Genomic DNA, 27,010 nt, shown 5'->3' on the forward strand with positions numbered 1-27,010 from the left:
TGCTCTATGGCAGAGTTGGAAAAGATAACTGTTCAAGGTCCCTCTTACCAAACTCTGCAATCTGGATACAGTAAGTCCCCTACATACGAATGTTTAAAGATGCCAGTATGTGTTCGAATGTCCAGTCATGAAAGGCCTGATGAAACTGCAGCTTGCCCTCCATCTCCTTTAGCTGAGCACCCTTCAGCTCTATCATCTCCCACCTCCTCTCGCTCCTCCAATAACTCTGCTTGCCTGTTCACTCACTGTCAGCCCCTGTATGCCAGCTGTTGTACTCCTCTACTTTTCAAGGTACTGGACTGTAAGATTTAAAATGTTTCATTTTCTGTTTTCAAAGCATTATTTGTGTGAAAAGTATTATAAACCTATTATAGTACAGTACTATGTAGCCATTGTGTTAGCTGGGTACTGAGACTCACTTTGTTGGACTTAGGAACAAATCAGCCTTATGAACTTGCTCTCAGACTGGAACACATTCGTCTGTGAGGGAATTACTGTATTTCCAGATCCAAAAAGGCAGGCAGGAATCTTCCCAAGGAAGGGTTTGGGGTTAGTCACTAGTGACTAAGGAGCCAAGGACAGTGAAGGAGGCGGAAGCCAGTTCTCACCGAGAGGATCTTATCACCCTCCTGGAGCCGCCCATCCAGGGCTGCAGCCCCGTTCTCTTTGATGCGGCTGACGAAGATGCCACTGTCGTCGGAGACATACTGCTGATCTGTCCCACCGACGATGTTGAAGCCCAGCCCTAAGAAAATCATGGAGGAGTTGTAAAGGAGATAGGGGTGAAGAAGGCGGAAAGAGGTTAAAGAAGATAAGGAGAAAGAGAAAGGAAAGCCTTGTGGCAAGGGTAGGGGTTAGGGAGTGGTGGTGGGGGGTAAGCGGGGTGGGGAAGTCCAGACTACACCAGATGTAGCTGGTGGCTAGTAATGGGCAAGGTCAGTGATTAGTATCACTAACAGAGGTCAAGAGCACCCAGAGTTACTCAGTCAGACCAGCCAGGGCTAAAAATACAAACACAGTGATCAACATGGTTAGTTGAATACAAAAAGAAAAAAAAATTTTTTTTCAAAGTCATCAGCACTGTGATGGCTCAGAGTAAGTGGTTAATAAATATCACCTGTCATTATAATGACAGGGAAGGCTCTGAGAAGCCCTGCAGGAAAGCACCCTGCTCAACTTTAGCTCAGCCTCTCCCCAGCCTAGCTGCCTGCAGAGCCACTGTGGAGCTCGCAAGATGCATCGTTGCACAGAATGTATTTGTCTTCATCAGTTTACACTGCTTCCTGAAAGCCATGACAGCCTCAGTCCTCCGACCCCCACCCCTGAGAGCAGAATCAGGGCAGGAACCCAGGCCTCTTGGCTCTCAGCTCTTTCTTGCCTTTATGACATCTCTCTACCCTCAAAGCACTTCTCCCAACCAATAAACAAAAGAATTAGGAGCCATTCTCCCAGGCTCCCAAGACTAAGTATTTCACATTTGGATTCTTCAGCACTTAGTGGTCAGCTTTGCAGACCATAGGCAATTAAGGCAATTCTAAGATGTGCTGCTCATATTTGATTTAGATTCTGTTGGTAGCATTTGGAGGATCCAAAATATTGACTTTTCTGCTTAGAAGAAGCAATGCTTTTAACTAGTTGGCAAATGAACTGTTCCTTATTGAGAGGGAGATTCTTAAACAAACCTTCCCCTGTATATTTCTCCCAGCCTTCAGAAGAGTTTGTGTATGGTGGTGCTTTGGAGAAAATGGCCTTGGGAGTTCATTTGTTTTTTTCTATTTTGAATTGAGGTGGTGGCAGAAAAAGGTAACTGATGACAGTTCATGACAGGACTAAACCAACAAATTCATTCTTCTTTCCTTTTATGCCTCAAGTGCAAACAACTACATCCTTGGGTATAGTGACTATCACTGTGTGTTAGTCTTTATTCACTGTGTGTGTATGTGTGTTAAGTTGCTTCAGTCGTGTCTGACTCTTCACAACTCTATGGACTGTACCCACCAGGCTCCTCTGTCCATGGGATTCTCCAGGCAAGAACACTGGAGTGGGTTGCCATGCCCTCCTCCAGAGGATCATCCCAGAACCTGTGTCTTATTTACTATAGATAACTAACAACCTATTAATTAGCAACTACCCATTTCCTGCTCTTCCTAGCCCCTGGCAACCACCATTCTATTCTTCACGTCAGTGAGTGATTATTTTAAACAGGTATAAAGTTTCAGTTTTGCAAGATGGAAGTTCTGGAAATATGATGTACAACACTGTGCCTACAGGTAACAACAGCCTTATTAGACATTTAAGAAACTGTGGATAGTAGACCTCATTTAAGTGTTCTTACCACAATAAAATAAAATTGAATTTAAAAAAAGAAAAAGAAAATGACTACCAAGGTACTATTTCCAAGGATCAAACAATAAGTTGTGGGAAGGGCTTCATTTACAAAACTACTGTTCTACGGTTTCTATCTATGCAGTAGAGAAAAGCCACTTTTTATCTATGCAATAAAAAGAAAAGAAAGAAAAGAGGGCCTTCTTTACATCCGGTGCTGTAGAATTCAAAGACACAGTGCAAAGAGAAAAGAGATAGGAAACACATATATCAGGAAACACATAAAACAGATATGAAAAACATTTATCTGGCAGCACAACTGGAAAAATACAGCCATAATCACTAGCCTACTACTGGTTTCAACAGAACACAGATACTTAGAGGGATGAGATGAAAGCCTAAGTGAACCTCATCGTATTAACATACGCACTAGCGAATCAATCTATGATTAACATACGTACTAGCGAATCAATCTATGATTTAAGGAAACACATGGCCAAAGAAAGCAGCAGCAGGAAATGTCTAATTGAAATAGCCTACCTCCTGTACAGAGTATCTGCAGCTAGAGAATGAAAAGGATACATAATACAAAGAACTTCCACTGGAAGATGACTACTTCAACTTCTTTAAAGGGTGATTATAAAACTTTTAAGTTATTAAATGGTTTCTCTCAGAAAAATCCTAATTTTTATCATAGTGGGTAGATGGTACTGGAAAGGCGCGGGAGGCAGTTCAGATCAGATGGAAAGGTAGGTGGAGCTTGATTATAAAAGGCTTTGAAATACCTTTAAGACCGTGACAGGTTTCCACAAGGTGTGCTGAGGCCAATCAGCCTGTCTCAGTACTGGGAGAAACAATTTGGAGAAAATTTTTCAATGAAATCCAATATCCTCACCAAACAATAGAGCTGCCTCTGGGAATCTTGGAATAGGAAGTATGTGTTATGTTGCTGAATGCAACATAGTACTTAGAAAGAAAAAGAACTCTGCTACTGGGTATTTAAAACTACAGAATAGTGATTAAAAAAGAAGAATGGAAAAAAAATCTTCCCCAAATTTTCTATATACAAACAAGTATAGTCTACTCCTTCCCCGACCACAATATATAATCATATTTATAATGCCACGCTTATTGCTACATCAATTGTAAATGAACCACACCACTTAATATGATAACTTCTAGACTAACAAGAAATCTCCTTCAGCTACAACATTTACAAACTGAACTTACCTTTAACTTGAAGCGTCGCTGCAATAAACAGGAGTCTCTGAAGCACTGAGGAGTAATATTACCAATTCAAGCCTGGGCCCTATGGATACCTACATAATCCTCAATCAACTTATTCATTATTGATCATTTACTATATGTTTGGCATTGCATTGGAGAAGGCGATGGCACCCCACTCCAGTACTCTTGCCTGGAAAATCCCATGGATGGAAGAGCCTGGTAGGCTGCAGTCCATGGGGTCACTTTCACTTTTCACTTTCATGCATTGGAGAAGGAAATGACAACCCACTCCAGTGTTCTTGCCTGGAGAATCCCAGGGACGGCGGAGCCTGTTAGGCTGCCGTCTATGGGTTTGCACAGAGTCAGACACGTCTGAAGCGACTTAGTAGCAGTAGCAGCAGCAGGCATTGCATTATATCCCGAGGAAGACATAAAGCTAAACTGGACAGTCTCTGCTTGAACAACAAATAGAAATATATCCGTTTTCCTGTCCCTCTTAGAGTCTGCAAAAGTAAATTAAAGTCAAATGACCTGGCCACAAATTCAACTCCATAACTTACCGAATATGTGGACTAAAACAAGTTAGTGTACCTTTGATCCTCAGCTGCTTCTTCTGTAACCTAAGGATTATAAATTCTGTCCTAACTCAAAAAGTAGGGTCCAATAACATAAGGTCTGAAAAAATCCTTTATAAACTATATAGTGGTTGCTACATGGAGTAGCTCCTTTAACAGTAGTTGCCAATAAAACAGTAGTGCCTGCTACACCCCTGAACTAGACAGTCTGATGGAGAAAGGATGAATGAACATAAAGTACAAATGTTAAAAATCCTGAAATAAAGGAAGACATTAAAATGTCCATCCACCTATTAATAGGGTAAGACTGGACTGGAACTCAATAAACTTTTATCCTTATGGAAATTAAGGCTGTCTATTACCTGTGACCCAGACATCTCCCTAATTGAATAATTTCTAGCAATGGCAGTATTGAAAATATTCAATACTCAGGCCAATGCATGCACCAACCAGATGTCAGCTGGAAACAATCAGAATGGGAAGGTCTACAATGGCAACCCACTCCAGTACTCTTGCCTGGAAAATCCCATGGACAGAGGAGCCTGGTGGGCTGCAGTCCGTGGGGTTGCTGGGAGTCGGACACGACTGAGTGACTTCACTTTCACTTTTCACTTTCATGCATTAGAGAAGGAAATGGCAACCCACTCCAGTGTTCTTGCCTGGAGAATCCCAGGGACGGGGGAGCCTGGTGGGCTACCGTCTATGGGGTCGCACAGAGTTGGACACGACTGAAGTGACTTAGCAGCAGCACCCTAGCATACAACCGATGATTATTGGCTCCATCTAGGGAAAATCTTCCATACAGTGGACCACATATCTTGGTTTGCCAGGGAATCTTGATAAACACATACTGTCCCCAGTGCAATTAAAATAGTCCCTTTCAATTTCAAAAGCATCTCAGTTTGGACCAATGTGATCATTTTGTCAAGGGTAATGTGAGAATATATTAATTGCTGCATGTTTTGTGGTAGTGAGGAACTGACAGCAATTTAGGTGTTCATCCTTTGGGGAACAGGTAACTAAGAAAAAATTAAAACATAGATGCACTGAATAATCACACACAAAGTAACAGCTTTAAAATATAATGTTGCTATTAATAATATGTGTGTATGCATGCTCAGTCATGTCCAACTCTCTTGCGACCACATGGACTGCAGCCCACCAGGCTCCTCCATCCATGGGATTTCCCAGGCAAGAGTACTGGACTGGGTTGCCATTTCCCTCTCCAATAATATAAAATCTTCTTAAAAACATGTCTACGTGGAACAGTGTTATCTATTTACAAAAATGTATACATATTTAAGACACATTATCTGTGGGGGAGGGATAGAAGATAAAGCTTAGGAATGAAAACCAAAAGGGACTTTGAACCTACTGATGAGGACAATTTATTATGGAGCTGAAGTTGCAGTCATTCAGTTGCTTAGTCGTGTCTGACTCTTTGCAAACCCAAGCACGCCAGGCTTCCCTGTCCATCACCATCTCCTGGAGCTTACTCAAACTCATGTCCATTGAGTCGGTGATGCCATCCAATCATCATGTTCTCTGTCATCTCCTCCTCCTCCTGCCTTCAACCTTTCTGGGATCAGGGTCTTTTCTAATGACTTGTCTCTTCACATCAGGTGGCCAAAATATTGGAGCTTCAGCTTCAGCATCAGTCCTTCCAATGAATATTCAGGACTGATTTCCTTTAGGTTTGACTGGCTTCATCTCTCTGCAGTCCAAGGGACTCTCAAGAGTCTTCTCCAACACCACACTTCAAAAGCATCAATTCTTTAGTGCTCAGCCTTATTTATGGTCCAACTCTCACATCCATACATGACTAATGGAAAAACCACAGCTTTGACTATACAGACTTTTGTTGGCAAATGTCTCTGGTTTTTAATCTGCTCTCTAGGTTTGTCAAACTTTTCTTCCAAGGAGGAAGCATCTTTTCATTTCATGGCTGTAGTTACCATCTGCAGTGATTTGGGAGCCCAAGAAAATAAAAATAAAATAAAATAAATAAAAACAACACACAGATTGTTTCCCCATCTATTTTGCCATGAAGTGATGGGACCAGATGCCATGAGCTTAGTTTTCTGAATGTTGAGCTTTAGGCCAGCTTTTTCACTTTCCTCTTTCAATCTAGAGGATCCTTAGTTCCTCTTCGCTTTCTGCCATAAGGGTGGGGTCATTTGCATATCTGAGTTTACTGAAATTTCTCCCTGCAATCTTAATTCCAGCTTGTGCTTCATCCAGCCCAGCATTTCGCATGATGTACTCTGCATATAAGTTAAATAAGCAGGGTGACAATATATATAGCCCTGACATACTCCATTCCCAATTTGGAACCAGTCTGTTGTTCCATGTCTGGTTCTAACTGTTGCTTCTTGACCTGCATACAGATTTCTCAGGAAGCAGGTAAGGTGGGCCTGGTATTCCCATGTCTTGAAGAATTTCCCACAGTTTGTTGTGATCCACACAGTCAAAGGCTTTGGCGTAGTCACTGAAGCAGAAATAGATGTTTTTCTGGAATTCCCTTGCTTTTTCTATGATCCAACGGATGTTGACAATTTGATCTCTGGTTCCTCTGCCTTTTCTAAATCCATCTTGAACATCTGGAAGTTCTTGGTTCATGTACTGCTGAAGCCTGGCTTGGAGAATTTTGAGCATTACTTTGCTAACATGTGAGATGAGTGTAATTGTGCGGTAGTTTGAGCATTTTTTGGCATTGCCTTTCTTTAGGACTGGAATAAAAATTGACCTTTTTGAGTCCTGTTGCCACTGCTGAGTTTTTCAAATTTGCTGGCATGTTGAGTACAGCACTTTCACAGCATCATCTTTTAGGATTTGAAATAGCTCAACTGGAATTCCATGACCTCCACTAGCTTCGTTTGTAATGATCCTTCCTAAGGCCAACTTGACTTTGCACTCCAGGATGTCTGGCTCTAGGTGAGTGATCACACCATCATGGTTACCTGGGTTTTTAAGATCTTTTTTTGTATAGTTCTTCTGTGTATTCTTGCCACCTCTTCTTAGTATCTTCTGCTTCTGTTAGGTCCATACAGTTTGTGTCCTTTATTGTGCCCATCTCTGCATGAAAAGTTCCCTGGTATCTCTAATTTTCTTGAAGAGATCTCTAGTCTTTCCCATGGAGCTGAAGGGTATTAATTAAATCAGTACTTGGCATCTACTATCCAAAAGCAGTTGAGGGGAGATGGAGAAAGAAAAAGACAGGGACTCAACAGACTTTTTAAAAAGTGAACAAATGAAGACATACTCTATAGTGAACCCTGGTAATAATGCGCCAATAAATTTTTTAAAATGGATTTCTTGGTCTCTAATTTGGAGGAGAAGTTTAAGCACAAATGGCATAAGAATGACACCATCATATGACTGGGAGAGAAAGAAAGAGGGTCTAGTTTAAGAGCTTTGTAAAATGAAGCAAGAAATGTCTCCTTGGGGCCTCTTCCTGTCTCCAGGTTTGGATCTTGAGCTTATTTACAAATAAGACCAGCAACTAACAGTTATTGTTTACCAGGTATAATGCCATGCACCCTACATACATTATCCCATTTAATCTTCCCAATAAACACATGAAGAGGTTATCACACTGTACAGATGAACTTAAAAGGGTAAGGCATGAAGAGATTAAGTAACTTTTTAAAAGGTAACACAGCTAATTCTTTGTAAAGCTCAGACACTAAGTTCGGATGTTTGATTGCTAAGGATAAGTTTTTAACCATTTTGCTATGCTGTATCTTTGTAGGAAATATGAACAACTGCGTTAGAAAAAAAGTTTGCATAAACCAACTTGTTTTGGGGGCTGGCATGAATAAGCAATGTTGGGATAATGACTATAGAACAGTCCTCAAGTATAATATATTCCAAAGGAAGAATTGGTTATTCTTGAGTTGTTACCTCAGTCAGGAACCCTATTGCTTACTATCATGACAGAGAAGGGAAAATCTTTCATTTCATTCAGATTCTTCTCTTTAAAATCTAAACATTATAAAGTAAAAGAGCAGTGTTTCACAATCTGTTATTCTGGAAAAAAATAATTCATTACAATGAAACAAAATAGTCCATTAACACCAATGATGATAGCCACATGTTGAGTTATGAACACTAGATGAACAAATATTCTACCTTCCCCCTATCTACCTGAAGGTTTTTCTATCCCAAGATAATCTCAATAATTTTCCCTAGATACCAGTCAAGCTCTATTGGTCACACAACCCACTATTCATTTAATCATTTCATGGCAAAATATATGTAGCATAAAATCAAGCTCTAAAGGACAAACAACTTACTGTTTGTTTAAAGGTAAAATATATACAACACAATATTTAACACTTTAACCATTTTAAAGAGTACGATTCAGTGACATTAAGTACATTCACAATGTTGTGCAACCATCACCATTGTCCATATCTGCAACTTTTTCATCATATCAAAGAGAAGTCTCCATCCATTAAATGTCTCACTCTCCCCTTTACCTGGTAACCTCTATTATACATTCTGTCACTGTGAGTTTGCCTATTCTATTTACCCCATATAAGTGGAACTAGACAAATTTGTTCATTGTGTCTTGCTTATTCCACAAAATAGGTCTTCCAAATTCATTCATGTTGTATGATGTATGAGAATTTCATTCCTTTTAAAGGATGACTAATGTTCCATTGCATGTACATACCACGTTTTGTTTAGTCAACTGTCAATGGACACTTGGTTGTTTTCGTATTTTTGCTACTGTGAATAATGCTACTATGAACACTGGTATACAAGTGTCTGAGTTTCTGCTTTCAATTCTTTGGGGTATATATCTGGAACTGAATTGCTGATCACATGGTAATTCTATGTTCAACAATCTGAGGAACTGCCCAACTGTTTTCTATCACAGATGTACCACATTTTACATTCCAAAAAGCATTGCCTATGGGTTCCAATTTATCCACCTCCTCATCGATGCTTATCATCTTCATTTTGGGGGTGGGGATGGGGTTTAGGATAATTAGTCATTCTGATTAATGTGAAGTGGTATCTCACTGTGATTTTGATTTCCCAAAGGCTAGGGATGTTAAAAATCTTTTCACAAGTTTATTGCCCATTTATGTATCTTCGTTAAAGAACTGTCTCAAGGTCTTATTTTTGAATGAGGTTGTTTTGAAAGGTCTTTATGTATACTGGTATTAATTCAGTATCAGATACATGATTTGCAAATATCTTCTCCCATTCTGTGGGTTATCTTTTACTCTCTTTATAGTCTCTTTTGAGTCGTAAAATTATTCATTTTGGTAAAACCCAATTAATTTTTTTCTTCTGTGCCTGTGTATCTGGTGTCACATTAACAATATCATCAGTGAATGTAATGTCATAAAAAATGTTTCCTATCTCTTCTTCTAAGAGTTTAGTCTTAGCTCTCATATTCAAGTAGTTGATGCATTTTTAGTTAATTTTTGTATAAAATGTAAGGCAAGGATCCAAATTCGTTCTTTTGCATGTGGATATCCAGTTTTCCCAACATAATTTGTTGAAAAAACTGTCTTTCCCCTCACTGAATAGTGGTGGTATCCTTTCAAAAATCATTTGACCATATATGAGGAGGCTTATTTCTGTTCTCTATTCTACCCCACAGCGCTATACATCTGCTCTTATGTTGGCACCACAGTGTTCTGAATATTGTAATTTTCAGTAAGTTTTGAAATCAGGAAGTTGTGAGTCCCTTAACACTGTTCTTTGTTTTCAAGACTGCTTTGGCTATTAGGGGGTCCTCTGAGATTTTATATGAATATTAGGATGGGATTTTTTTATTTCTGTAAAAAGGCAGATGAGATTTTGATAAATACTGAGTTTGGAGATCACTTTGGATAGTGTTGTCACTTTAACAATATTAACTCTTCTAATCCATGAACATGGAATACCTTTCCACTTATTTATGCCTTTAATTTCTTTTAGTCAAATTTTGTAGTTTTCAATGTACAAGTTATTGTCTCATTAGTTATTTCTAAGTATTTTATTATTCTTAATGATATTATAAATGGAAATGTTTACTTAATATCCCTTTCAAATTGCTCATGTATGGAAACTCAACTAATTTTGTGTTGATTTTGTATCTTGCAACTTTGCCAAGTTTGCTATTAATTCTGAGGTTTTTTTTGGTGGAACCTTTAGAATTTTTTACACATAAGACTGTACCATTTGTGAACAGAGACAATTTACTTCTTCCTTTCCAATTTCCTGTTGGATAGAATTTCCAACACCATCTTGAACAGAAGTGATGAACCCAAGCATACTGTCTTGTTCTGGATCTTAGAAGAAAAGTTTCTTATACCAAGTATGATGTATCCATATATGGATTCTTCATATATGACCTTTATCATGTTGAGGAAATTTCCTTCTATTCCTACTTTGCTGAGTGGTTTTAACATGGAAAAGTGTTTAACATGGAAAGGAAATTTTCTCAAATCCTTTTTCTATATGTTGGGATGATAATGTGGGCTCTTTTTCATTCATTCTATTAATATGGTGTACCATATCAACCGATTTTCTTATATTGAACCATCTTTGCATTCTTGGAATAAACTGCACTTTGTCATGGTATATAATCCTCTTAAAAGGCTGCTGAATTAAAACCTTGTAGCTCTGTAATCACCATAGCTTTCTAAAGAAAAATTTTGAGTTAATACCACAAGGTGTAAGGCCCAAACAGAGTCTAGCAGCTTCACTGGCTGGATGAAATGAGGATCAAAGTTTTGGGAGGGTGAGACTGCTGGAAGTTAGTTCTGGAAGGGCAAAGTTCTGGAAAGAAAGAAGCTAGACCAAAAAAAAGAGAGTACAAGAGAGAGTGCCAGGTATTCGCATGAGTCTACTGAGAGGCCATGTATCCATTAAGTGAAACTCCACAAGGCTAGACAAATAAAAACTAGTAGCAGGCTAAGCAATTCTCAAAAGTTAACACAAGGTAGAGAGACTTTTAACCAACCAGAATCAAAATCCTCAGTGATATACTAGGAAATTCAGTGGCAACCCACTTAGAACATTTGGAGGGTTCAACTGTCCCTGAAGTGAATGCTACTTTAGATTCACCCTAGAAAAGTTTATAAACAGTCCTAAAGAGGTAAAACTGACCTGCAAGTTACTTAACTGCTTACCAAAACAAATTCAACAATGTAATACTAGAAATGTTAATGCAACAAAACAAAATGCAGACACTGAGCAATGTAACCAGTCACAACATCCACAATCTAATTAAAAACTTTTAACATGCTGAGAAGAAAACAAGGTTCCATCTAGTCAAAGCTATGGTTTTTCCAGTAGTCATATATGGATGTGAGAGTTGGACCATAAAGAACGCTGAGCACTGAAGACCTGATGCTTTCGAACCATGGTGCTGAGAAGAGTCCTGAGAGTCCTTTGGATAGCAAGGAGATCAAAGCAGTCAATACAAAAAGAAATCAACCCTGAATACTCATTGGAAGTACTGATGCTGAAGCTGAAACTCCAATACTTTTGGCCACTTGATGCAAAGAGCTGACTCTCTGGAAAAAACCCTGATGTTGGGAAAGACTGAGGGCAGGAGGAGAAGTAGGCAACAGAGAATGAGATAGTTGGATGGCTTCATCAACTCAATGGTCATTAGTTTGAGCAAACTCTGGAAGATAGTGAAGGACAGGGAAGTCTGGAGTGCTGCAGTCCATGGGGTTGCAAAACAAGGAAAGAAGGAAACATGACCTAGAATCAAGAAAAAAAATTGGTCAAGAGAAAGAGAATCCGAAATACGAAACTAGCAGGCAATGATGTTTAAAAGGCTATTACAACTATGTGAAAATAAAGGAAGTCAAACATAATGAGAAAATGGAAGTTTTTCCCTCAAATATTGAAGTTGCCTTCATTTTGAGCTGATTTTTTTGTGTGGCATAAAACAGCAGTCCAGTTCCATTCTTTAGCATTCAGTTTTTCCAGTATCATTATTGAAGATATAAATGATACATTTATCATTCCTCGACTGTATAGTCTTAGCTCCTCTGTCACAGATTAACCGATCATATGCATATGGGTTTACTCTCTGGACTTTATCCTGTTCTATTGATCTGTGTGTTAAAATGGAAGTTTTTTTTTAGGAAAACGAAACTAATAAGTTTAAAAACTACATATCTGAAAGGAAAAATACACTAGATGTGAATGACAACAGATATGATACCACAGGAGAAAAGATAAGTGAAAAGATAAGTGTAGGGAAACCACAGTAACACGTGGGATAATGGCACATGGTTCAATACACATGTTAAGTACAGTTCCAGAAGGAGAAGAAAAAAGGGAGATGGAAAAAAATGCCTGAAGAAAACAACTGGCTCAAATTTGATGAAAATATAAACAAATCTGAGAAGTTCAAACTCAAATCAGGATAAATACAAAAGAAAACAAACACACAAACACTAATACATATCATAGTCACATTGCTCAAAACCAGGTATAAAGAGAAAATTTTAAACGCAGTCAGAGGGAAAAAGGACACAGTAAAGTATAAAGACATTACAGACTCAACAGATGAGTCTGAGCAAGAACAGATGAGTCTGAGCAAGCTCCGGGAGATGATGAAGGACAGGGAAGCCTGGCGTGCTGCAGTCCGTGGGGTCGTAAAGAGCAGGACATGACTGAGCAACAACAAAGTACAAAGTAGTAAAGATAAGAATGACAATAGACTTCTCCTTAGAAACTATGCAAGTCACAAGTCAATGAAACACTATCTTTAAAATGCTAAAAGAAAAACACAAATTAACTTATAATTCTATGTCTAGTGAATGCAGCCTTCAAAAGTAAGGCAGAATAAACACTTTTTCAGAAAAACAAAAGCTGTCAGAATGTGACATAAGCAGACTTATACTATGATAAATATTAAAGAAGTCTGTCAGGCAAAAACATAAATACACAACAGAAGCTTGGGTATGAAGAAATGAACACCACTCAAAATCATAAATATATGGGTAAATGTACCTTAAAATTAAAAGGATGAACACAGATATACTAAGCAGCTGGACTGGTCCCATGAATGTAACAAAAAGTAAATTACAAGGGATAATAAGGGACATTTCCTCATTTTTAAAAAAGGAGTCAATTCACAAGAAGACATTAAAACACTAGATATGGATGCACCAATAACAGAACTTGAATATCAATGAAACAAAAACTGAAATGAGAAAAAGGCAAGTCAAAAAAGACTTGCAGGATTTTCCTGGTGGTACAGAGGATAAGAAACCACCTGCCAGTGTGGGGGACATGAGTTCAGTCCCTGGTCTGGGAAGATTCCACATGCCACGGAGTGACTAAGCCCATGCCCCACAGCGACTAAGCCCACACACCACGGCGACTAAGCCCACACACCACAACGACTAAGCCCACGCCCCACAGCGACTAAGCCCACGGCCTAGAGCCCAGGAGCCGCGGCTACTGAAGCAGCTGCTGACCCCATGTGCTGGAAGTACTGAAGCCCCAGTGTGTAGAGCCTGTACTCTGCAACAGGAGAAGCCACCGAAATGAGAAGTACAGGCAGCACAACTGAAGAGGAGCCCCTACTCACTGCAACAAGAGGAAGCCCACTCACAGCAATGAAGACCTGGTGCAGCCATAAACACGTCAAACTTTTTCAAAACGGACTTGTAGATTTCAACACTTCTCCCTCAGTAATTGACATAACAAATAAACAGAAAAGTTAGTAAAAATATGGAATCTTTGAATAACACTAAGAATGAACTTAACCTAATTTACATTTACAGAACAATATACTCAGCAACTGTAAAATAAACATCCTTTTGTAGCACACAGGAAACGTTCACAAAGATTGATGGTAGGTCAACAAAGTAAGTCCAATAAATTTCAAAAGATAGAACTGAATTAGAAATCAATAAAAATAACTATATTGGTCTTCTTGGGCTGACGTAACAAAATACCACAGACAGCGTGACTTAAAAGAAATTCTATTCTGGAAGCTAAGATCAAGGTACCAGCAAGACAGATTTCATTCTAAGGCCTCTTCTCTTAACTTGTAGGTGGCCACCACCTTGCTCTTGCTCCTATGACTTCTCTGTGTATACACAAGGACAGAGTGAGCTCTCTGGGTCACTTTCTCTAAGGATACTAATTCTATAAGATCAGGGCCCCATTATTATAACTTCATTTAATCTTAATTACCTCAATAAAAGGGCCTGTCTCCAAATACAGTCATATTAGAGCTTAGGGTTTCAGTATATGAATTTTGGAGGGACACAAACATTGTCCTCAACAATAAAGATATCCTTAAAAAAAAAAATCCCTAAATGTTTGGAAAGCAAATAATATATGAGTTAAAGATAAAATTATAAGGAAAAATAGAAAACATCTTAGCTGAATGATACAGTAAAAAAATTTTACATTGTGGTACACAAAATTATTAATAAAAACTAAATAAATGAAGCTCTACCATGTCTTGGACCAGAAGTCTTAGTACTTATAAGATGCAATTCTCTATAAATCAAAATAGATTCTAATTTACTTTTTTATTGAAGTACAGCTGATTTACAATATTGTGCTAATTTCTGCTATAAAGTGACTCAGTGATACATATATATATTTTTTTTCATATTCTTTTCCATTAAGGTTTATCACAGGATATTGAATACAGTTCCCTGTGCTACAGAGTAATACTTTGCTGTTTATCAATTCTATATTTAATAGTTTGCATCTGCTAATCCCAAACTCAATCTACCCCTCCCCAACCTGACCTCCCCGTTGGCAACCGCAAGTCTGTTCTCTATGTCTGTGAGCTTGTTTCCGTTTCATAGAACACTTTATTTGTGTTACGTTTGTTTCCACATATAAGGTGGCATCACATGGCATCTGTCAGGCTCCTTCTGACTTCACCAACTATGGAAATTTCTAGGTCCATCTGTGTTGCTGCAAATAACATCATTTCACAAAATAGTAAAATTTTCACGTAATCCCAATCAAAATCCCACCAGATATTTTTATAGAAATTGACAAGCTGGTTCTAAAATTTACATGGAAATTTATACTCTGGGTTTTTTTTTTAATTTACATTGTTAAACTTCTATTTTATAATAGTCAAAACATTTTTGAAAAGGAACAAACAAAATTGGAAGGCACACTTTATTTTAAGGCTTACTAAAAAGCTACATTTGTCAACACAAGAGAAAAACAGGATAATGGAATCAATTTGAGACCAATGCTGGGCCCACATATAAATGCTCAACTTATCTGATACATTAATGTATTTCAATGGTGAAAGGATAATATTTTCAGTAAGTGTTGGGACAACTGTGTAGGAAATAGACAAAAAAAGGAACTTGCATGCTTAACCCCAAATACATGCAAAATACATTAATTTGAAATGAATCACAGAACTAAACATAAAAGCTAATCTATAACATTTTATTAGAAAACATAGAAGAAAATGTTCTTTACCTTGGGGTAGTTAAGATTTCTTAGACATTATACAAATAGTACCAACCATAGAGGAAAAAGGAAAAAGACCTGACAAACTGTTCTTAAAACTTAAAGCCTTCCACTCTTCAAAACACAAACCCCACTTCCCAAAACGAAAAGGCAAGTCAAACCAAAAGAAAATATCTACAGCACATAAACAGGACAAAGGACTTCTGTCCAAATATATAAAGAACTCTTACAATCTGATGAGAAGAAAACAAACAACACAATAAAGATGGGTAAACGGCTTGAGTTCTTTCCAGAATATATATGAAAGGGCAATAAATATATAAAAATATGCTCCATCATCATTTGCAACCAGGAGATACAAATAAAAACCATTCCACAACCCCTGTAATGACTAAGATGAAAAGGAAAGATAATATCAAATACTGGCAAGGATGTGAGATGATAACTGGAACTGTCATACATACCTGGTAGAAGCATAAAATAACACACATATTTTGAAAAACAGTTTGGCAATTTCTTTTAAAGCTAAACACACACCCTTAAAACCAGCAAACCCATTCTCAATTATTAGGTATTTAATCCAGACAAATTAAAATACATGTTTACACAAAGAGTTGCATGTGAATACTCATAGCAGATTTATTTTTAATAACCAAAATCCCAGAAACAACATAAATGTGAATTAATAAGTGAATGGATAATCATACTATGGTATATTGTGGCATACTTACACAATGAAATGTTTGTGTGCTATGCTCAGTTGTGTCCAACTCTGCGACCCCGTGGACTGCAGCCTACCAGGCTCCTCTGTCCATGGAATTATACTGACAAGAGTACTGGAGTGGGTTGCCATTTCCTCCTCCAGGGCATCTTCCTGACCCAGGGATCAAACCCGCGTCTCTTGCATCTCTGGCATTGGCAGGCAGATTCTTTACCACTAAGCCACCTGGGAAGCCCCATGCAATGAAATACTGATAGTAATACCAAATAAATGTGTAAACGAGTGAAAGAAGCCTAAGTACACACTATATGATCCTATTTCTTGACATTCTATATTAGGCAAGTGATAGAAATCAGACGGGTGGTTTGTCTAGAGCATGCAGTGAGAGGGCCCACGGCAGGAACACACAGAGAATTTTCTCAAGTGATGAGTCATGATTATACATATGTATATTATTTGCCAAACTTCTTAGAACTTTATACTTAAAATGGATGTACTTTATGTCAATGATACCGCAATAAAATTGATTTAAAAATGAATCTGATAATTCTCAAGTGCAAAAATGCAAGTATTCTAAGCATCTAATATTTTAAAATTATATTTATTTGGCTGTGTTGGGTCTTAGTTGCAGCACGTGGGATCTTTGTTGCATCATGCAGAATCTTTTGTTGGAGCAGAGACTCTTCAGTTGTGGCATGCAGGCTCAACAGTTTTAACATGTGGGCTCAGGAGGTTGCAGTGTGCTAGCTTAGTTGCTCTGCGGCATGTGGGATCTTGGTTCCTCAACCAGGGATTGAACCTGTGTCCCTGAACTGCAAGGCGAATTCTTAACCACTGGACCCCCAGGGAAATCTTTTCTTTTCAGCTGCTAAGTTGTGCCCCACTCTTAGCAATCCTCTATTACTGACTCACAATTAATCAATAATAAAAGAGAGCCCAAAGTTCCTCAAAGCATCAATTACTTGGTAACAACTGAGCAAAAAATGTGATTACATTCCCCTACTTCTCACACTTCTCCACAGAACAGACTATTACTTAGCACTAAAAAGAAATGGACTATTAAGCCATGAAAAAACATGGGGAACCTTAAATGCATGTTACTCAGTGAAAGACGCCAGTCTGGAAAGGCTACATACTGTATGATTTTCACTGTATGAAACTCTGGAAAGGCAAAACGATGGAGACAGAAAAGTGATCAGTGGTTACCAGGGTTAGGGGAAGAGAGGGCTGTATAGATGTAGCACAGATTTAACCCAGTGAAACACTCTGTATGATACTCCAAGGATGGACATAAGTCATTCTACACTTGTCCACTTCTGTAGAAGGTACAATACAAAGAGTGAACTCTAAAGAGAACCACTGGACTTTGGGTATTTACAATGTGTCAGTGTAGGTTCACCAATTGTAACAAACACTCTAGGAGGGATGTCAATAATGGGGAAGGCTATGCATATGTGGCTTCCCTTGTAGCTCAGTCAGTAAAGAATCTGCCTGCAATGCAGGAGACCTGGGTTCAATTCCTGGGTGGGGAAGATCCCCTGGAGAAGAAAATGGCCACCCACTCCAGTATTCTTGCCTGGAGAATCCCACAGACAGAGGAGCCTGACAGGATACATAGTCCATGGGGCCGTAAGAGTCGGACACGACTTAGTGACTAAACCACCATGCATATGGGGGATATGGAAAATCTCTTTACCTTCTTCTCAATTTTGCTATGAAACAAAAATTGCTCTAAATAAGTAAAGTCTTAATTAAAAAAAAAAAATTACCACCTCCCTGCTTTTTGCCCTTCTACATCTTAGTGTTCTATGTCTCCATGATTTTCAATGTCCTCTTCCTTTTGCCTCTGGAGAAGGAAATGGCAACCCATTCCAGCAGTCTTGCCTGGAGAATCCCATGGTCAGAGGAGGCTGGCAGGCTATAATCCACAGGGTTGCAAGAGCTGGACACCAATTAGCAACTAAACCACCACCTTCCTTTTGCCTAGAAACACACTTCACTGAAATAACTGGTTTAACTCTTTACTGCAATAATTAGTTCCAATGATGAATAAAGTTGCTATAAACATCCATGTGCAGGGGACTGGCTTTTGTTTATTTTTCTACATACTGTCCCATACAGTACCCAGTACACCTATGGACCTCAGTTGGTATTAAGTTTCTGTTAAACCATTGGAAATAATACTCAAGTCAGGAATTCCTAACATTTCTAATTCTGGGGAAATGCAGCAAGGTTAAAAATGTCTCCGTGAGCCTCTAGCAGGTTTTTTCAACACCTGGGGAAAAAAAAGGCACAAAGGAAGAGAAATACAGGAGGGAAAGCCCAATGTCCCTAAAATGCCTGTGAGACAGGTTACCCTACCTTTCCCAGATGACTCAGCTCTTACCCTGCTGCTGCTGCTGCTAAGTCATGTCAGTCGTGTCCGACTCTGTGCGGCCCCACAGACAGCAGCCCACCAGGCTCCCCTGTCCCTGGGATTCTCCAGCCAAGAACACTGGAGTGGGTTACCATTTCCTTCTCCCATGCATGAAAGTGAAAAGTGAAAGTGAAGTCGCTCAGGTGTGTCCGACTCTTCGCAACCCCATGGACTGCAGCCTCCTAGGCTCCTCCGTCCATGGGGTTTTCCAGGCAAGAGTACTAGAATGGGGTGCCATCGCCTTCTCCGAGCTCTTACCCTAGTGAAGTCTATTGTCTACACAGCAGCAGTAATGACAGGCACCATTAAATTAATTAAATGAGTTATTTTTGGCAAACTGCTTAGATAAGTACTTGATACAGAATCAACATCATTTGTAAAACAAAACAAAACAAAATCCCCATTTAATTCTCACAAAGATTCTGAGTGGGTACTATTAATACACTCATTTTCAAGAAATCAAGGTATAGAGATGTGAGGTAACTTGCCCAAGCACACGTAGCTAGCAATGCAGGCAAAAATGCTCTTAATCACTATGCTCAGCTACCCACTGCAATTATATTAAAATTCAGTTCTCTTTTGTATCCACAGTGCTGTGCACAGAAACCTGCCCTATAGTCACTGCTCAATATATGTGTAGACCGAAAGAAAGATTCAAGTAAGTGACTCAAGAGGTTAATAATGAGGCATCTTTCACTCAAAACTATTATATTCTCTGGAGAAACTCTGGTCCAAAGATGAGATATGTTACTTTTGTTACTTCTCCCAAAACAGAGTAACAAGTGTGCATGACAAACAAGGAGAGAATAAGGGAAAATCTTAAATCTCAAAGGAACAGAAAGATGGTATAGCAACAAAAAAATGTACTGTGCTCAGCTCAGTCCCTCTCCATCCTGGTGCCCCCTCTGATGGAAGCAACAAATATGGCCTACGTGAATGAAAAAAATATTGCCTACAACATCAGTAAACAAAGGTTGCTGCAGCCATCAAGCCATCACATTACGGCTGCCCCCGATGGTGAACCTTGAGCAAAATCAGGATTGAAACAGGATGCCTGTCATCAAGCAGTCAGCCACTGCTTGGCCATCTCCAATGAGGTACCCTGATGAGATTCAGGGCAAGATACAGGATGCTGGCCCTATAGAGCTCAGGTGCATATCAAAGGAATGACTTCAATGAGCCCAGACTTTTGCATCTTCCCATATACAGAAGGAAAGACCTGGTGGCTCAGACAGGTGGGGGGGGGGGGGCGTTAGGGGGAGGGAGGGTACGGACCCCACCTGCAAAGAAGACCTGGGTTCGAGCCACAAAGAAAAGCTCTAAATTCATTAATTTGAGATGTCTGGTTTTCTTAACAGTAATCTTTTGATGTTCTGACTACCTGGTCTTTGTTGCAAAAACTTCTGTATATCCTGGCTCCTCCCTTACCTCTTTGGAGCAGACTGAGAGCCACCTGAGAGGCTTTGCCCTGGCCTTAAGTCCTCAGTTCTATCTGCCAAATAAAACATAACTTTCAACTTCTAGGTTGTGCTTTTGTTTTTTTAGTCAATACCTACCAAAGATGTTTTAGGCAGTGCCTGTCAGGATATACATCAGGGCTTCTTTTCATTGCTCCTACACTTCTCTTTCAGATATACAGGGAAGCATTTGATCTACCTATTCCTGATCCTTTCATAATTTGGCTTCTCCAAACTGGCTCGCCTGTGGACTTGATGGTTTACTGCAACCAGATTACAACTAGTTATACTAATCATTGGTTTAATGTGTTCTCTTTGTTTCCTAATTGTTTGTGCTTTATGTCTCTCTGCTACACTTGACTTTGTTAATGTTACTGGTTGTGTTATTTACATTCTGCCTATTTTGTACGATTGTTGTCTCCTGCGTTACTCCAGGCTTCCAACAAAACTAATGATGTCTTGAGAGTTAAACATATATAACTCTACATAGAATAATTATAATAGTGCAACTCTAGTTCACTTTCATGAATTGGAGAAGGAAATGGCAACCCACTCCAGTGTTCTTGCCTGGAGAATCCCGGGGACGGGGGAGCCTGGTGGACTGCCGTCTCTGGGGTTGCACAGAGTCGGACACGACTGAAGCGACTTAGCAGCAGCAGGTACAGGAAGAAGCAACAAGGAAAAACATTTCTTGGATCATAATAAATTAGTAAGACAGGGGATCCAGAGAATTTTAAATTATCAACAGGGCCTAATCCAGAAATTAGCACCTTAAGTGGCACAGCAACAGAATCTTTGCCTGATCCAGGAATGAACCTTCCTAGGGAGGCTCATGGGACAAAAATTAGTCATGAAATGTTTCTCCCAAATGTTGGTCAAATTTATGACCAAGGGGAGAGATTGTAGATGAAAAAGGTTGCCTGCCACTTTGGTAAACAAAGGATGTCGCAGCCATCAAGCCATCATATTACAGCTGCTCTTGACAGTGAGCCCTGAGGGAACTCAGGAGGGAGACAGACTGACCCACTGGCAAGCCATCAACCACTGCAGCCACCCCCAACGGTGCACCCCAAGAGGACTCAGAATGGGAAAGAACAGAATATTGGCCCTACATACCTAAGGTGTGTATCAAAGGAATAATTTCAATGAACCCCGACTCACATCTTCCCATACACAGAAAAGCCTTAAATTCCCTAACTTGAGATACCTACTTTTCTTTCATTAACAGCAATCTTTTGATGTTCTGACTCCCTGGCCTTTGTTGCAAAAACCTCTATAATATTCTGGCTCCTCCTTTACCTCTTTGGAGCACTCCCTCAGAGCTCTTTGAGTAGCTGTCTTGTGGGCCTGAAGTCCCCAGGAAGACTGCCAGATAAAACATAATTCTCAATGTTCAGATTATGCATTTTTTTTCAGTCACCAGCATCTTTATTCTCTCACTCCACGATAAGCCCTTGTGCAAGAACTGAATGCATATGCCTGGTCTCTACTAGATCATGTCTCTTACTTAAGTGGCAGAGTTAAGAATTGGATGTAGGTCTGTGCGATGCAGAAGATGCAGGAGATGCCATGGGTTCGATCCCTGGGTCGGGAAGGTCCCCTGGAGGAGGGCATGGTAACCCACTCCAGTATTCTTGCCTTGGAGAATCCCATGGACAGAGGAGCCCGGCAGGCTACAGTCCACAGGTTCGCACAGAATCGGACACAACTGATGCGACTGTGTGACTTAAGCACAACTGAAGCATGCTGTGTGACTTAAGCATCCAGGCTCGGAACCAGTCTAGAAAGATCACAGAGTCCTGTGAGAGCAAAGGGAGAAAAAAAGATTGTGTTTATTTCTATATTTGCTCCTTACTTCTCTCTCTTCCCTCAACTTCAGTCTGAGCTCTTCTGATTCAAAGGGTATGTATTTCATTTCCTGTTTTCCTAATGCCTTGCCTGGCACATGCCAAAGAGTAGTCAGCAGATGTTCATGAAATGACTAGGCAAACTGATGAATATCAAAAATTATAATAGAATGCTATTACATAAAGATAACTAGTAACATGGTCTATTTCAGCTTTCAAACAGTCATAAACAAGGTTCTCCACTAAACACAATTTAAGAGAGAAGAATGAATTTGGTCATAACACAATGTAATGGGTAGGAAACTGACTAAGATTCCAGAAACAAGGAGATGGAATATGTGGGAAAACACATACAGTGAGAAAAGTATATGCTATAAAAACTGTATCTCTAAAGACTGCTTCAAAGATCAACCTTATTAAGAATTTTTAAGACAGAATAAAAAAAAAAGTTGATAGATGCTCGACTAGAGACACATTTTGTGAAGCCACGTGACTAGGCAGCACAGCAGCCTAGTAAATGCAGCTACTATACTAGGAGGTAGTATGTGGAACACTGGGATCAACAGATCTGGGTTAAATTCTGGGCTTTTGAAACTTACTGACTTTAGAACTTGGGCAAATGCTTAACCTCTCTGAGAGACAATTTTCTCATCTAATAATGTGGATTAATCACCACTCGTGGTGGTTTTGAAGAAAAAAATGTATATACGTACGTGTGTGTATGAAATAATTAGCATACTGCCAGAAAGATAATATGGAATTCCTTAATTATTCATGATTAAAACTGTTCCATCTCATTATCCTCTGCAATTCCCTTAAAGAAAGTAGAAAAATAGAAATTCTGCTCCCTTTTTAAAGATGGTAATCAGGAGCAACTTGTTGAAACTTATTGAGAACTCAGTCCTGAACAAGGAATCCTAATATCCAACAGGAAGTTAAAAAAATCTAGATTAAATTCATTGTCATACTTCTTAGAGTAACTGAGTCTTTCCAACATTAAGAACTCAATTTGATAAAGGAAAAAGCGGGAGGCTTTGAGACTATAATCAAGCTGGATTTCCACAGAAGGAAAAGAGCGTTCCGTAAAGGACAAAAAGTGGACTCTTCAAATCTTTAAAGGCATTTGAAATTTCAATTGGTTCTTTAGACCACTTCCTGTTAGTTACAAATGGCAGGACTCATGAAACAACACATGGAACGGGCCAAAGAATCATGAACTCTTAGAGGAGGACGAAACTTCCAGTCATCCAACCTAAGACTCTGCTTACAAGGCTGAGGAAGAAGCCATAGGATAGTTGCTGAGCTATGTATCAAGCTTCTTTTTGCCTCACCAGATACTCACTTCATTGTCATGATTTTTCCAAGATTTTCTTCCCTGTGCAGTAAGCAGGACCATACAGAACAGGTGCATTTGCCTTGCAAAATGGGCCCAAACACTGGAATTACCCAAGACCCTTGTCCCTGACAGAACACTCACACACAAAAACAAAAGTATATACATTCTTGCAATTACTTGATTAAATTATCAGGTCCCTGCAAAGGAAGCTGTACTGAAACAAAGAGTGACAATACTTCCTACACACAGAAATGCATACTTGGAACTAGAGGCTTTTCCTAGTTTGCTACTTCGGGACTACCCAAAAAGAGAAAAGACTGCTACTTTGGGACTACCCAAATTACTGGAAGCTTCTAGGCGTGATAACTGACTTATTCCCTATATATCTTAATGATGACACAGTGAGGAAAAGTGGAGTGAGACTGTGAGACTTCTTGGGAACACCACATAGCAGGTAACTAGCAATGGCAGGTGATAAACAGAAACTTGAAACCTTGTTAAATGAACCAACCAAACTTCAAAAGTCAGCGGCTCTACTCGTCTAAATTTTTTAAAGTTTATAAACTTTTATGGGTAAAATGTGAAAATGCTTAGAAAAAATTAAAAGTCACTAGGTGAATAAATGCACACACAAAACAGAAATTAACTCTGAGGTGAGATATATTAGCTAAAAAAATTATTACTAATCATTCCTTTGATGCTTATCCTAATTCCAGTAATTCAGAAAAATGGTTATATTAGGAATTTCAGGTCTGCAAGATCAATAGGATCAGAAAAATTTCAGTGAATGGTCAGCTGAACATCAGCAACACTGTTATGTAACTACCAAAAAAGGTGAAGTGATATTACACTAAACTTTAAAAATATTTAGTGACTGAAATAAGCAAGAGAATATCAGAGTGCTGCTCTGCTCCAGTCAGGTGATTCTGAAAATCCTGCAGACACTACACTGATGGAACTATGTCAGAACAGGTTAAATTCTTAAACAGGAAACAAAACACAAGAGAACTAACGTAACAACTAGGGATAGTTAGGCTTAGAGGGAAGAGACAAAACAGGAATACAACCAGCTGCCTTTAAATACTTGCAACTACCATTGTTTCAATTGGCCCTAGGAGAACAAGTACCAATGGATGAAAAGAACTGAAAAACAGATTTTGGTTTAACAATAATTTTCTATGTTAGTCTCAAAGGTCAGTAACCATTAATAGGAAGAGAAGGAGAAACTTAAGTAAGAGAAGTATACCTAAGAGATTTGGGCATACTGAATGAGTCTTTGACAAACGTTTAGGAGCTCCTATGAAGCATGGCATTTAACCATGCAGATTGGCAATAAGTTACACTGTCATTAAGCTGATTTCTAATTTTTTATAACAAGAAAAAAGACAAAGATGATTCTGGGCCATATTTTATGAAAAATAATCTATAAGTTGTAATCAAGCTACTAAAAAATTTCAGATGAGAAAAGATGGACTGATTTAGGTAGTAGTGATGGCAACAGACAGGTGTGTATGGCTTACAAAAACATCTCAGATAGAGTGCCTGGTACTTGATGAGCTGTTGGAGACTTGAAATAACAGTATGTAGCAAGACTTAGTGTGTTAATCTATTCATTTATTTCCTAACAATAAAAACAAGAGTAATGAACACACAGTGTTTATCACACAATGTTCTAAATATTTTACAGATTAACTGATTTCATTCTCACACCCCTTAGAAATGTACTCTACTATGCACACTTTACAAATGACAAATTAAAGCTTATATCAGTTAAGTTAGGTAATGAGTATCAAAGAACTAGTAAGAGGTTAAATAAACCCAAAGCTTAAGCTCTTAAAGCACTAGACAGCTATAAAGGAAAGGCAACAAAAGCCAACGTGGGCAGCAATGTTAAGAGCCTAGTGGAGTCAAGAGCATCAGGAGATAAGAGGACTATAGGTGAAAATGAAGATTTGGTAGTATCAGAATCACATGACAGGTTTGTTGTGAGGAAAAGAGGAAAAAGCCCAAACAAACAATTGCACTGAATCCAAATTCAGAGAGATGGGTTCTAGGAATTAACTTTTTTTAAAAAAAAAAAAAAAAAAGAAAAACCAAACAAAGTTGGATAATTTTGAAGCGAAACCAGCTTTGGGAACATTTGTAGTGGATCTCTACGGTCTCTTTCTGTTTCAACATTCTAGTTACACCTCTGAATGAATTTTCCAGAAATGAAAGGCGGGAGGGAGGAATACCAGCACGGAGAAAACGGATATGCAATTACAGTCCACACCGTTTATGCTCCCATTTTCACTAAACGGTCTCTCAGAAATAGGGACAGAGCCGACAAATGGAAGGAGGGGTGTGGTGTTCATCAGTGCTGGCTAAAAAAACAGGCTTCCCCACCCCCACCCCCACCTCCCAGAATTTTCCAGTACCATTACCAGAAAGAAACCCCTCCTGACTATAAAAACAGGTGGTCACGACAGGGAAGCCTGGCGTGCTGCAGTCCACGGGGTCGCAAAGAGTCGGACACGACTGAGCGACTCAACCAACAACCGACTGCAAAGTAGGTGGACTCCTCAGATCCTCTCGGGCTAACGCCGGATGTCAAGACAAGTCATCCGTTTGCTCACAAACGCTTGAGGAAACCTCTTGGTTGGGGGCCGTCTTGTCGGGGCCAAAAGAATCCGGCTCCGCAAAAGAGGTGTTCGCTCTGCATACAGCCTCAAGAACTCTACTCTCAAGCGATGATTAGTTCTGCACATACCTGACGGTCCTCTGGTGAGATTGATCTCTTCCTCGGTAATCAAGTAATCCACTCTTCCGTTCATATTTTAATCTCTGGCTTCCCGACCGGGGTCAGCGAGGATCGGTGCAGGTTGAAGGTGAGAAGCACTACCGGCAGCAGCCACAACACCGCACTTTCGGTTTCAGCAGCCGCGAACCGGAAAAGGAAGCCGGATGAGGGGCGAGCGCCAGGAATGCCGGGAGTCGTGGTCCTGGCTGCCGCCCGGCACGAACTCTGACCTAGTCCTCAAATCAAACTACGAGGTGAGCAAGGAGCGCGTTTCTGTCATGATTTTACCATTCTAGACGGATTCGGGGCGGGGCGGGCTGGCTAGGAAAGCTAAGAGACATAAAATGGTTGCTCACTTCAGTTCAGTCGCTCAGTCGGGTCCGACTCTTTGCGACCCTAACGGACTGCAACCCGCCAGGCCTCCCGGTCCGTCACGGACTCCCGGGAGTTTACTCAGACTCGTGTCCATTGACTCAGTGATGCCATCCAACCATCTCATCCTCTGTCGTCCCCTTCTCCTCCCGCCTTCAGTCTTTCCCAGCATCAGAGTCTTTTCAAATGAGTCAGCTCTTCGCATCAGGTGGCCAAAGTATTGGAGTTTCAGCTTCAACATCACTCCTTCCGATGAATATTCAGGACTGATTTCCTTTAGGATGGACTGGTTGGATCTCCTTGCAGTCCAAGGGACTCTCAAGAGTCTTCTCCAACACCACAGTTCAAAAGCATCGATTCTTTGGCGCTCAGCCTTCTTTATAGTCCAACTCTCACATCCATACATCAGTTCAGTTTAGTCGCTCAATCGTGTCCGACTCTTTGCGACCCCATGAATCGTAGCACACCAGGCCTCCCTGTCCATCACCATCTCCCGGAGTTCACTCAGACTCACATCCATCG

The 27,010-nt window shown here is 39.7% G+C and overlaps 2 protein-coding genes across 2 annotated transcripts in view; one reads left to right on the top strand and one right to left on the bottom strand.

Annotated features, from left to right (window-relative positions):
- The window catches only part of SYNJ2BP (synaptojanin 2 binding protein), a 41,668-nt gene extending 15,391 nt beyond the window's left edge, over positions 1 to 26,277 (bottom strand). Inside the window, exons 1-2 of the mRNA XM_069596922.1 lie at positions 26,087 to 26,277; positions 609 to 745 (exon numbers count right to left, since the gene is read on the bottom strand). Of these exons, the coding sequence (XP_069453023.1) occupies positions 609 to 745; positions 26,087 to 26,150 (201 nt within the window). The 5' untranslated portion in view covers positions 26,151 to 26,277. The remainder of the gene's footprint in view (positions 1 to 608; positions 746 to 26,086) is intronic.
- COX16 (cytochrome c oxidase assembly factor COX16) overlaps positions 25,750 to 27,010 on the top strand; it is a 41,058-nt gene continuing 39,797 nt past the window's right edge. The window contains exon 1 of the mRNA XM_069596924.1: positions 25,750 to 26,370. Coding sequence (XP_069453025.1) covers positions 26,281 to 26,370 — 90 coding nt within the window. The 5' untranslated portion in view covers positions 25,750 to 26,280. The remainder of the gene's footprint in view (positions 26,371 to 27,010) is intronic.

This window comes from Ovis canadensis, chromosome 7 (genome assembly GCF_042477335.2).
Source record: "Ovis canadensis isolate MfBH-ARS-UI-01 breed Bighorn chromosome 7, ARS-UI_OviCan_v2, whole genome shotgun sequence".
Lineage (NCBI taxonomy): Eukaryota > Metazoa > Chordata > Mammalia > Artiodactyla > Bovidae > Ovis > Ovis canadensis.